This window comes from Mirounga angustirostris, unplaced genomic scaffold (genome assembly GCF_029215605.1).
Source record: "Mirounga angustirostris isolate CCGP_5_RB_7025 unplaced genomic scaffold, mMirAng1.0.hap1 SCAF_2, whole genome shotgun sequence".
Classification (NCBI taxonomy): Eukaryota; Metazoa; Chordata; class Mammalia; order Carnivora; family Phocidae; genus Mirounga; species Mirounga angustirostris.
This window is the reverse complement of record NW_026991710.1, coordinates 163,746,382-163,759,177: the sequence shown is the minus strand read 5'-3', so window position 1 is coordinate 163,759,177 and position 12,796 is coordinate 163,746,382. Positions and strand designations below refer to the sequence as shown.

The 12,796-nt window shown below is 45.8% G+C and overlaps 1 protein-coding gene across 7 annotated transcripts in view; it reads left to right on the top strand.

The window, feature by feature from the left end:
• Positions 1-12,796, top strand: part of IKBKB (inhibitor of nuclear factor kappa B kinase subunit beta) — a 61,063-nt gene that overhangs the window by 33,490 nt on the left and 14,777 nt on the right. For 5 of the 7 annotated variants that reach the window (XM_054508625.2, XM_045879916.3, XM_054508624.2 and 2 more), the window contains 6 exons: positions 3,800-3,888; positions 4,943-5,032; positions 7,149-7,273; positions 10,530-10,637; positions 11,845-11,974; positions 12,345-12,539. In XM_054508625.2, coding sequence (XP_054364600.1) covers positions 3,800-3,888; positions 4,943-5,032; positions 7,149-7,273; positions 10,530-10,637; positions 11,845-11,974; positions 12,345-12,539 — 737 coding nt within the window. The remainder of the gene's footprint in view (positions 1-3,799; positions 3,889-4,942; positions 5,033-7,148; positions 7,274-10,529; positions 10,638-11,844; positions 11,975-12,344; positions 12,540-12,796) is intronic. The other 2 variants (XM_064585488.1, XM_064585490.1) reach the window with 2 other exon arrangements.

Below are 12,796 nucleotides of genomic sequence, written 5' to 3'. Positions count from 1 at the left end.
ACATGTTGAGTTACTGCACGCAGGGCTCACAGCCAGCCACGAGATCTGCTTCAGTTGCACCATCCCTGCGTGCAAGGTGGTGTTTGTGCAGTTATTCGAATGTTTTGCTATACTTTGCCTTGATTCTTTAATAAAAATTAGGAAAACACAGGGGCACCTGGGTGGCTCAGTCGGTTAAGCGTCCAACTCTTGATTTTGGCTCAAGTCATGATCTCAGGGCTGTGAGGTCGAGCCCTACGTCGGGCTCCAGCCTCAGCATAGTCTGCTTAAGATTCTCTCTCTCCCTGACGATGGACTCTGAAAAACAAACTGAGGGTTCTAGAGGGGAGGGGGGCGGTAGGAGGATGGGTTAGCCTGGTGATGGGTATTAAAGAGGGCACGTTCTGCATGGAGCACTGGGTGTTATGCACAAACAATGAATCATGGAACACTGCATCAAAAAAAAAAGAATAAATTGCTTTCAAGCATCCATTCAAAAAAAAAGATTCTCTCCCTCTTCCTCTGCCCCTTCCCCCACCCTGCACTCTCTCTTTCTCTAAGAAAAAAAAAATTAGTAAAACAAATGAAAGTGCTGGTCAGAAGCATCAGTCTTTTTTTTTTTTTTTAAAGATTTTATTTATTTATTTGAGAGAGAGAACAAGTAGGGTGGGAGGGAGGCAGGGGGAGAAGAAGACTCCCCACTGAGCAGGGAGCCTGATGCAGGGGCTCCATCCCAGGACCCTGAGATCATGACCTGAGCTGAAGGCAGACGCTTAACTGACTGAGCAACCCAAGCACCTCCAGAAGCATCAGTCTTTAAAAGTTAATACAGTTGGGGGGTGCCTGGGTGGCTCAGTCGTTAAGCGTCTGCCTTTGGCTCGGGTCATGGTCCCAGGGTCCTGGGATCGAGCCCCGCATCGGGCTCCCTGCTCTGCGGGAGGCCTGCTTCTCCCTCTCCCATTCCCCCTGCCTGTGTTCCCTCTTGCTGTCTCTCTCTCTGTCAAATAAATAAATAAAATCTTAAAAAAAAAAAAAAAAGTTAATACAGTTGGGAACAAGATAGAGTGGAATGTTTTGCAGCATGACTTTCACTTCATTTGGACATTCATTGGACCTAAGCCAGTCCTCTGTATTCAGTTATGAAAGAAAAGAAAAATAAGGAACAAGTATGAAATATGGAACTATATGGTCAAAGCCTGGGTTAAAAGGGCAGATGTAATTAGATGTTTCGTAATTAACTTAATATTCTGCGATGGAACTCCCCTAGTAAGATGGAAGTCACTTGTTTATCTGGGTTGGATTTTCAGAAGTGTTTTCAGGAAACCTTCAGCATGAAAGTCTTTATGCAGTGTGTTTGACAGCTTGGTTTCTGTGGAAGGCCTTCTCCCGCTCTGCAGAGAAGACAGAAAATGCCCACATCCCTGGTTTGCCTGCATTCTGTCTGGTGTGATGAGTGAGTGAGTGAGAGAGATAGAGAGTGTGAGAGTGTGTGTGTGTGTGTGTAGGGGGGCGTGGCAGCACAGGGAAGCCTCACTGTTGAACATCTTAGTGTTGTCTTTGCTTATTACCTTTTTAAATTTTATTTTCTTTTTAAGAGAGAGAGTGCAAGCAGGGAGGGGCAGAGGGAGAAGGAAAGGGAGAATCCCAAGCAGGCTCCACCCCCAGCACGGAGCCCGACACGGGACTCTGTCTCGCAACCCTGAGATCATGACCTGAGCCAAAATCAAGAATTGGACACTTAACTGATTGAGCTACCCAAGCACCCCATTGCTTATTACCTTTTTAAAACAACCCCCCCCCATCTTTGACATCCTTCTGACTCGAATTATCTCTGAGTTATGTTCTCTATAAATGTAAAAGATTTGGAGACCAGTGCCTGCTGTAACGTGGCTCTGTTATCGTTGGTCCAGCCGTTCCTAATTGATGACTTCCAGTTCATTTCTAAGTATTTTACTCCAAGCTATGCAATAAGCATCCTTATCTATATGTTATGGAGCTTTTGACTTTATAAGCTAGATTACTAGAGGTGGAAATAATGGGTCAAACAATATGTACATTTAAGACTTAATAGATATTGCCATATTTCCCAAAAAGGCACAGCAATCTGTACTCCTTCAGCCATGTAGGGAAATGCTTTTTATTTCTCATCTAAAATTCTTGCCGGTTGAAGAGATGGAAGAAGGCATTTCATTTTGTTTTATTTTTATTAATTTTTAAAGTATTTTTTAAAAGATTTTATTTATTCATTTGAGACAGATACAGAGAGAGAGCATGAACAGAGGCAGAGGGAGAAGCAGGCTCCCCGCTGAGCTGGGATCCCAACATGGGGCTCAATCGCAGGACCCTGAGATCATGACCTGAGCCGAAGGCAGACGCTTAATCATCTGAGCCACCCAGCCACTCTTCATTTTGCTTTAATTTGCAGTTTGTGGATTACTCATGAGCTCAAGCAACTTTGTGCAGAGTTGTTCACTATTTGCATTTCTTGTGTAAATTGCTCCCTTTTCTCCTGAGCTGCTTTCTTACTGATTTGTAAGAACTTTTTGTCCATTAGGTATATTTGCTGTCATGTGTGTTGCAGTTATTTTTTTCTAGACTTTTTGTCTCTTGACTTTGTGTATAGCGTCATGTTGCCATAAACTTTTTTTTTTTTAAGATTTTATTTATTTGACACAGAGAGAGCAAGCACAAGCAGGGGGAGCGGCATAGGGAGAGGGAGAAGCAGACTCTCCACTGAGCAGGGAGCATGATTCGGGGCTCGATCCCAGGACCCTGTGATCATGACCTGAGCTGAAGGCAGACGCTTAACCAACCAAGCCACCTAGGCGCCCCAGTCTCTTGAGTTTCTAATCATAAAGTCATATCAAATAAAGATAATTTTATCACCTTCCAGTATTTACCCCATTTTTTTCTTTTGTAGTACACTGAGCTAGGACTTCTGTTAAAGTTATTAAACCTCTTTCATGGGTGCAGATCACATCGGGCTTGGAGCCCTGCTGCAGCGGGAGCCCTGCTGCAGCGGGAGCCCTGCTGCAGCGGGAGCCCTGGTGCTCTGTGCCGTGGCCCTCCCGTACAACATGCTCACATCTCTGCACAGCCAGGGTTGCGCAGGCTCCTTCCTTCCTTCCCAGCTGGATTCTGAGCTCTTGGCCGTCATGCCTCTTCTTTTATGTCCTTCCCAGAGCCAGCAGAGAACTGAGCACATAATAAACACGTGTTGAACTGTCAGATTCGTGGAATGTGCTCCTAGTCTCTTCTTCAGGGCTCTCCACTTCTTTCTTGAAGCTGGCTCGGACATCAGTGGACTTTAGATCAGAAGACCAGAGTGCTCTCTGCCCAGAAGGCCCTTCTCCTTTACCCACCCTGTGGAGTTTAGACTTTTGAGCTTCTACACCAGAGACTTTCCCCTTCTCAGACTTCATCAGCATCACCTGAGATCTTGTTAAAACACAGATTGTGGGGTCACCCCTGCATTTCTGAGTTAGTAGGTCTGGGGTGGTACCGCAGAATTTTGCGTTTCTCACAAGCTCAGACGCTGCTGGTCTGGCAGTGCAGTTTGGAAACCATGGCTCTAGACTAATTGGTGACTTCGTGCGAAAAAGCCAGATTCCTGTGGTCTCCAAATTCTGCTCGAGTAACCAGGTCCCCCTTCACGTCACCCCAGGAGCTTCTGCCCCAGGCCCTGTCCCTCCCTCTGAGTCTGCGCTGAGAGAGTGTGTGTCAGGGGCACACAATATTCATCTTTTACAGGATAGGCGATTTTGAAGTGAAACACATTTTGTAGGTTTAATGAAAATTGACCCCCTTTCCACCCTCTCAGCCTCTGCACTTAGATACCTTCACGAAAACAGAATCATCCATCGGGATCTAAAGCCAGAAAACATCGTCCTGCAGCAAGGAGAGCAAAGAGTGAGTCACCTTCCTGGAAAGTCCTGGGGACTGCCTCAGGGGAGCTGCTCTAGCAGAGAAAGAACACCCTTTGTGTCTTTGTTTATGTTTGTGTTTCCTTGACTTTGTGTTTGCTTTGATTCTCTGTGAACACTTTTTGATTTGAAACAGAATTCAGCAAAAAACTCCTGCTTGCAGATGGAGGCAAATTTGAATGGATCACATTGTTGCCCAAGTTGCAGGAATCTGATAAGGAACATAATGTTTCTATTCCCACCTCCGCCCCAGCCTTTGGGACCAGCCCCTCTGAGAAATAGACTTTTTGTTTTCTCTGTGTTCGAGAGTACAGCTTTTGAGGCTAACCTGGAAACCAGCTCTGAGCTGGTTCTGGATGTGACGCAGAGGAGGCATTTGGAGCTGACACCTGCCCGTAGAGCCTGGCCCAGCCTGCAGTCTCCCCAGAGCTCTTTGGGACCCTCCTCAGGGCCCCTCCTGCTTGGGTGTGGCGGTTACCTCCCCATGGGGCTTGGCGCTGTACCCTTTCATAGCCTTGTTTGTTTAGCTGGGGGTGACAAGCAAGGGCTCAGCCGAGTGGAATATAGTAACCCAACCTGCGGGCCACTCAGTCTCTTCTGGTGGAGCTTCCATCAGCATTCTGGGCCTGACCCATGACTGTCTTAGTGCTCACCTTGGTTCCGGTTCATACTCTTTCTTGCCAGTGGTTCTAAGATTTGAGAACTATGGGTATTCACTGAGGAGATCTTTCACCTCATCAAGTCCAGGTTTAGCAATCTTGAGGGCTGGTGCAGAGTCCGTTCATTTTGACCTTCCTCTGGTGAGTAGTTGCAGAGCAAAGGAGAACATGTGCCTTTTTTCAGCATTTTTACCGTGTATGTTTTCTCTTGCCCTCTATCTGCCATGTTGAAGGCAGTCTCCTGTGTATTTGATGGTTCTTAGGAATTCAGGATCTAACACCACCTGGGAAATTCAGAATATCCTCTGCTCTGGTCAGCAATCTGTTCTTATAGGAGGACAGTGTATTCTCATAATCCTCCGATTTTTCCTTCTTTTTCAGTTAATACACAAAATTATTGACCTAGGATATGCCAAGGAACTGGATCAGGGCAGTCTTTGTACTTCCTTTGTGGGGACCCTGCAATACCTGGTAAGCGATGGGGTTTACATGTTTGCTTATCAGCTGCTCTCTGATGGCTGTACGTGTGCGGCTCCTCTCTGTCCTTGCCTTCTAGCATCAAAATCTTGCCAGCTCTTGAGAGGTTTCCCAGATGTATAGGAATTGTTGTATGACAGAGACATACTCTGTTCAAGTCAGCACTTTTTGCCAGTGGAGGCCCAATGGAAAGATATGGTCATCTTCTCTGATGTCAAAAGGGCTTTGCTAGTGTGTGCTCTCGCACACATCTCGTAACATCTTGGGCTTTAGTATTTTATCTGAAAATAAAGAGTTTAAACTAGATTCATGCTGGTTTGTAGAAGCCACAGTTTCCATGACATGTCTCGGGCCACCAAGAAGGAGCTGAGCTCTGAGCCCCCCACCCCTTCTTTACATTATTTGGTCTGAATTCATTGGTGTTCTATTTGAGTCACTCATTCATTCAGAAAATACTGACTGAGTATAGTCTATGTTTACCAGGCACTGTGCTGGGAACTGGCGATGGATTGGTAAAGAAGACAAGCATTTCCCTGGTCTTTAGGAGCTTGGAGTTTAGTGAGAAAGCAGGCATTAACCCCACACTTACACAGATAACTAAGAAATTAAAATTGTGACAAGTACTACAAAGGGGAAGTGCAGGGTGTTATAAGAATATGTATTAGGAGGACCTCACCTAGTCTGGGACCGAAGGACGAATAGATGCAAGGGGCTGGAGGTAGGGGAAAGGAGAGGAAATTGAAGCAAAGGATGTAGTCCATGGAGAGCCAGAAGGACATTGAAGGGTTTTAATTTGGAGAGGAATTGGGTTTACCCTTTGAAAAGATCATTCTTGATGCAGTGTGGAGAACGAATTGTACTGAACAAGTAAATAGTGGGTGAGTAGTAAGGAGGCTGTTGTGAAAAGCAGCACAGGTAAGTCAAGAAATGCCTAGCAAGAGACTCAGTAAGACTTGGTAATAGATTGCTTGTGGATTGTAACAACCAGTAAAATTTTGATTGAATCAAAGGGTTGGCAGTTTAATAAACAAGAAGAAGTTGAAGGCCACTGGGCTAAATGAGCTTAAATATTTTATCTAGTTCTTAAATAAAACAGAAAAATTCTTTGAAGTCTCTCTGAGTGCGTTTCTGCTTCCTGCTTATCCCACCAACTAGGGTAATGGGCTCCATTGCTTTATGACCTGCTCTATGGAATGGAGGTTTCAGAGTGGTGACCCATGGGGGGGCTGTGATTCGGGCCCTGTGTCCATATCCCATAATTATGTAGGTCCTGCTGAGCATCCTCTGAGATCCTCGTGGGCTCAGCAGCAGTTAAGCAGGGGGACCCCATGCTCTGACCAGGATGCTTAGTCAAATCCTTCACCTTCAAGAACTAAAACTTCTGTCCATAACCAGATACAGAGATTGATCTGCCCATCCCCCAATTTTTCCTCATGGTTTGCACTCCCTGGCCTTTCCATAAGTGTCACACTTCTAACCAGACCGTGCACGGTCCTGTCTCCCTGCCTTTGCTTATGACGGTCCTTTCTAGAATGTCTCTTCACAGACACTCATGTGAGGTGCCGCCTTCTGTGCCAGGTTCCATTCCCACCTGTGCTTCAGAGCTTTGCTCGGTCACTCCAGCTCTCTCTGCTTGGTCAGCAGTCATGCATCTGGCTTTTTTCCTGCCTGATTATAAATATCCCATCCCATTGTACGACCACACATCCTGAGTCACGTCGGTTTAGGAGACGTGGTCAGCATTTAATGTGTGTGTTATGCATTTGGTGTGTCTAGCCTGGTATCATTTTCCTTTGTTGTATGTAACTTATCTTCCCACCTGGACACGGCACCCAAGAAAAGGGTGTATGATGTGCTCTGGTATACCTAAAAATACCCCCAGGGGCCCTTGTATCAGCATCAGGCCTGCATGAGATACAGAAAAATTCTAGATACCCCCAGCTACACATGTGGTCACCTCCTCCCCCTTGAGTGTGGACGTGCCAGTGTCCTCTGGATGGAGTCAGGGGAATGGGGGGACATGATGAGAAGGGCCTGTTGCCCCCTCCTGTGGAGGCTCCTCAGCAGCAGGAGCAGCTCAGGTGCTTCCCCACCACATGTTCTTCTACAGGCCCCAGAACTTCTGGAGCAGCAGAAGTACACGGTGACCGTGGACTACTGGAGCTTCGGCACCTTGGCTTTTGAGTGCATCACGGGGTTCCGACCTTTTCTCCCTAACTGGCAGCCCGTACAGTGGTGAGTGAGGGGCTGGGGCCTGCGGGTGGAGCCAGGAGCACCCCCTGAAGGGGCGAGTGTGTCCCTCTGTCTTTGTCATGTCTTTCACCTGTTCCCATCTCACTGGGTGCTCCCAGCCTAAGACCTCTGTCATCTGTCTCCCATAGAGCATGTCCCTTTAGGACCCAGCATGTGGGTGGTCCAGGCTCCGGAGTCCTAGAAAAGGAGAGCAGTTGTTAAGTGTTAACGTCTGTAAATATAACACCGTATGAACGTTTGCCGTGTGTGCAGTGGTAACATGGCCGTGTTTACAGACCGTTGCGTACATCGTGCACTTCCGCTGCGGGTGCTGTGTATTAGTAAGAAAAGGACATGTACACCTGACAAATGAGAAGTATTTACATGGAAATGTATTACTGACATATTTTACTGTACCTCAATAGAAATTTTTGTTTCAAAAGCATAAGAAAGTGGCTTAAAATATGAACCAGTATGTACACAAATAAGTTACCAAAAAAAAGATTTCTTAATAACAACCGAAGGATATAATTAAGTTTTTAAAAAATTATATCTTTACCTTTTTTTATTACAAAAATATGTATTCATTGTATATGTGAACGTTAATCATTACCAAAATGCATAGTACGAAAACTTAACATTTCCCTAAATCAGGTTTCATTCGGAGTGTTCCTTGAGAGGCCACATGCTAATTTGAATGATGCTACTGTTACTCCAAATTTTGTTTTTATTTCCAGTGTTTGTCCTTTTGGAGCAGTAATAAGTTCACATGGTTCAAGCTTCCAAAAGTAATGAAAGAGTATGCACTGAAAGTCGTCTCTGACCAGCCTGCCAGCCACCTGGCTTCCTTCCCCACAGGCACCTGATACCACTGGTTTTGTGTGTGCTTCCAGGGATGTTTCAGATGGGTACAAGCAAATTGGCCTATATTTGTCTGTTGGTTCATTTATGTGTTTCACCCCTTTTTTACATCAGTGATAGCATAATGTGAACTGCTCCGCAAGTGCTCTCAAAGCATTTCTACACCGTGAAAATTTCCTTCACACAATCCAGAAACAACCACCACAGACGTTTTTGTGTCTCTAGGCTCTTCAGTATATGTGTTATACTTTTAAAAAACCCACAAATAAATTACTACAAACACCCTCATATAACCTCTTTTTCAGTCTTGCTATTGAAAAGGGCTTTATGTTTTTCCATTATTTGTAATGTCTGTTCGGTATTCAACTGAGTGGCTACACTGGAATTTTTTTTTAACTTATCCCTTGTTGCTGGAAGCATGGGTGGTTTGTAATTTTTACTTCTTAAAAGAGCACCAAGAATAATGTCCTTGTATGGAAATCCCTGTATATCCCTAGAAGTGGAATGAACTGATCAAAGATTATGCACATTTTAAAGGTTTTTGATGTGTATTAAAATGCTCAACAGAAAGGCTATATAAGTAATGTTTCCACAGGAACATACAAAGCTGCCTCTTTCACCACACCACTGCCAGCACTGGCTATTATCATTTTTCTAAATAGCTTTCTGGAAGTAATGAAAACATTAACTTTTTCAAAGGACAGGTATTTGCATCATGAATTATTTTTTTTCTTTTTTTTTTTTAATTTTTTTTTTAATGTTTTATTTATTTATTCATGAGAGTCAGAGAGAGAGAGAGAGAGGCAGAGGGAGAAGCAGGCTCCCTGCCTAGCAGGGAGCCCGATGCGGGACTCAATCCCAGGACCCTGGGATCATGACCTGAGCCGAAGGCAGACGCTTAACCATCTGAGCCACCCAGGCGCCCCATGAATTATTTATTTATAAGATGTAACCTTGGAAATCCATTCCAGAAGAGTGGTTTTTGTGATGGCAGTCCAGTTTAGTCAATATGTATAAGCCAAACATTGGAAATGCAAAGATGATTGCAGCCAGGTCCCTGCTCTTCAGGAGTCTGGTGAAATGGCAAAGTATGCCCTCCTCTGGTGATTTATTTTAAAACAAGCAATACTTGTTGAGCTACATAGGTTCTGGAGTATTGAGGAATTAGCTCATTAATTTATAGTCACACCGGATACTCTAGCCATCGTAAAAATAACTTTATCTGTATATCAGTAGTGTTTTTAACTAACCAAAGAATTACTGCATTTCTGCAGTTCAGATGTTGAGTTTTTCCAATATTTTTAACAAGATGAGTTAAAAATCCACTCGAACTGGAAGAACAAGTGCTATTTGAAAATACATCTCTAATGTCTCAGCATCTTTATAGTAAGCCTGTTGTCTGCAGAATTCGCTTCTTAGAACTCTCCTCACCAGTGCTGGAAGACCAGATGACACTTTCAGGTAGTCTTCTTGGACCCCCAGTCAGGAGCTGTTCAGTGGACTAGTTTGTGAGAAGTGTCTGTCTCATGTGCCTTGTAATGCCTCAGACAACTTTTTAAAAACTTCACTCTCTCAGTAATTGGTTATCTTTGAAGCATTGTTCACACTTAAGTTCTTTTCCTCATCACCAAAAAGCTTTGAAACCAGTCGGGTTTAAAATTTTTCTCCTTCAGGACGCCTGGGTGGCTCAGTCGTTAAGCGTCTGCCTTTGGCTCAGGTCATGATCCCGGGGTCCTGGGATCGAGCCCCGCATCGGGCTCCCTGCTCCGCGGGAAGCCTGCTTCTCCCTCTCCCACTCCCCCTGCTTGTGTTCCCTCTCTCGCTGTTGTCTCTATCAAATAAATAAGTAGAATCTTTCAAATTTTTCCCCTTCAAATACTATTTCAGATGCATCAGTGCATCCGTGAGTTCTCTAAACTGGGAAATATAAAAGTTCCTTCACCACTAGAGGTAACATCTAGCCATCTACATTTAGAGGGATGTGAGTTGTGCATGCATGTGTTCATATTGCCCATCAATGTGATACGCGTGCAATGATCCTGGTTTGGAAGTTCTAATTTTATCCTCTGTCAAAACATGAATTTTGTATGAGATAAAATGAAAAGTAGAGGAAATGATGAAGACACGCTAAGGGCGAGATCAGGAGTCGGCTGTCCTGGCTATGGAGCTCTGGGCACAGGATGGTCGCTGCCTCCACTCCCACAGGCAGTCCAGACTAGCCTCCGGCTCTGAAAGAAGCCATCCTAGCAGGATCCTGAGGCACTGACTGTCACCCAAAGATAAAATCGCGACCTGGGGGTATCCCGTACAGTTGTAAAGTGATCTGTTACAGATGTAAAGTGCATCTTGCCCATTAAGTGACTTAGAGGCTGTAATTAAGGAGATGACACGTTCGCAGGCATTCCAGAGTCCGGCAGAAGAGTGAGATGGACATTGTCGTCAGTGAGGACTTGAATGGAGCGGTGAAGTTTTCAAGCTCCTTACCCTACCCCAATAATCTGAACAGGTAAGGCCCAGTGGCGCTTCTCTACGTAGTTCTCTTCCTCTTTTACAAATAAATGTCTGCAATGACATCGGATAGCTTTTAAAGAGGTTATTAGGATAGCATCCCGTGACTAGGGACTTGACATAACCATCTCCATCTTAAACTTAGAATGGATTCCCACCCCTCACCCCATCTAGAAATCATCTCTTTCCTAAATTCACATAACAATTGATCTGTACCTCTTACCACTCTTAGTAGCTTCTACCTCATATTACATTTGGTTTTACCTCATACTACATTTGGTTTTGCATAGGGCTTATCTCCTCAACTGTAAGCCTTTTCAGGGTAGGGAATTATATTTTACTTCTCTTTGCACTCCTGTGTAGACTCATACTGTGTCTTAGTCAACAAATAGATCTTTGTAGTTTGAACAGCATTATATTCTAGTCTTAGAGCCCAAATGTGAACACTTAAATAGTAATATCAGCATTGGGTAGTAGTACAAAAGAAAGTGGCAAGGCAGTCACACAACTGAGTAGCACGGATAATAATTACCATGAGTATTTAGAGAATGGGGAGAGAGGTATCGTGTGGACTAGAGCTGTGTGGAATGACTTTGGATGAGCTGAAACTTTCTGGAAGGATCTGGAACGATGTGCAGGACATGGATAGATGAAGAGGAAGGAAGTTTGAGGGGGAAGGAGTGAGGGGAGCAAAGGCATATTCCAGGGGGCAGTGAGTAGGGTGTTGGCCTCTGTGGAGGCTGAGAGCACCTGCATAAGGAGGACCTGTGGCCAGGAAGGAGTGTAAACTTTGTTGTGGGGCCACGAGTGGTTTTTTTTTTGGTGGGGGGGGCGTGGATTAACAAATCTGGCAGGATGGCATCTAGCTTGTGTGTGGGGCTCACCAGGAGGTAGGACATGCCTGCAGCATTCAAAGAGCTTCACAGATCATTCTCATGCAGCCAGGTGGAGATCAGTCTGTTGACTCATCTGTTAAGAAATCTTGGCTTTCGGGGTGTCATAGCAGACCAGGCGAAGGGATAAGCACCCGAATCATTAGTTTGGCTGGAAACGTTCACTTTCCCTCAGATTAACTCATTTTCAGTAATCACATACTGGCTGCCACGGATGTGTGTAGCGGTGAATGTACGTGAGGTTGCGTGGGAGGCTGCCTGAGAACGGTGTTGGAGCTGTCTCCTTCCACACCATGCTCTTGTTCTCCTCAGCATCCTGGCACAGCGACTGGAGAAGTGGCTGCAGCTGATGCTGATGTGGCACCCACGACAAAGGGGCACCGATCCTGTATACGGGCCCAACGGCTGCTTCAAGGCCCTGGATGACATCTTAAACCTGAAGGTGAGTGCGGAGCCGGGTCAGCCTCGAGGCAGCAGGTCAGGTCCCCGATGGGCTGTGGCAGGGCTTGGGAGAAAGAAGAGCGCCTTAAGAAGCAGGTCGTGGGCCATCTGAGCAGTGGGAAGGGAGGCCCCGTGAGAGTGCCTGCGCCTGGGCCAACTGACGTTGGTTGTGAGGTAGTAGCTGTGGACAAACAGGAGTATTAAAGACCAGAATGTATGAACCTTGGCACTGGGGCTCCCTTCCCTCCCGCTAGCCTAGCCGCTCTCTTTGTGTGGCTGGGGAATGTTGGGAGCAGCAGACGATCCAGGCAAATAGACGGGCCTCTCTCTAAAGATGGGTTTTTTCCAGTAACATCTGGGTTGTGTTGCAGCTGGTTCATATCTTGAACATGGTCACAGGCATCATTCACACCTATCCAGTGACAGAGGACGAGAGTCTGCAGAGCTTGCAGGCCAGAATCCAGCAAGACACAGGAATCCCTGAGAAGGACCAGGAGCTGCTGCAGGAAGCTGGGCTGGCGCTGATCCCTGACAAGCCTGCCACTCAGTGTATTTCAGATGGCAAGGTGAGCCCCTGCTCCCCACCGAAGGCCCTGTGTTCCTCGGACTTCGCCTCCCAGCTGTTCAGATTTCAGCTCTACTTTGTCACACAGTGCAGACACCTGCCTGTGTTTTCAGTTCGAACGTCAGATCCCCTGCATGGCCCCACAGGAGACACGAGTCCCTCCACGCTTGACTCGTTACTTCCAGACCGCTCAGAGTGCCTTTCCATTGCTTTTGTTGCCAAGCAATGCTTCATTCCTCCGAGTCAACCAAAGCTTTG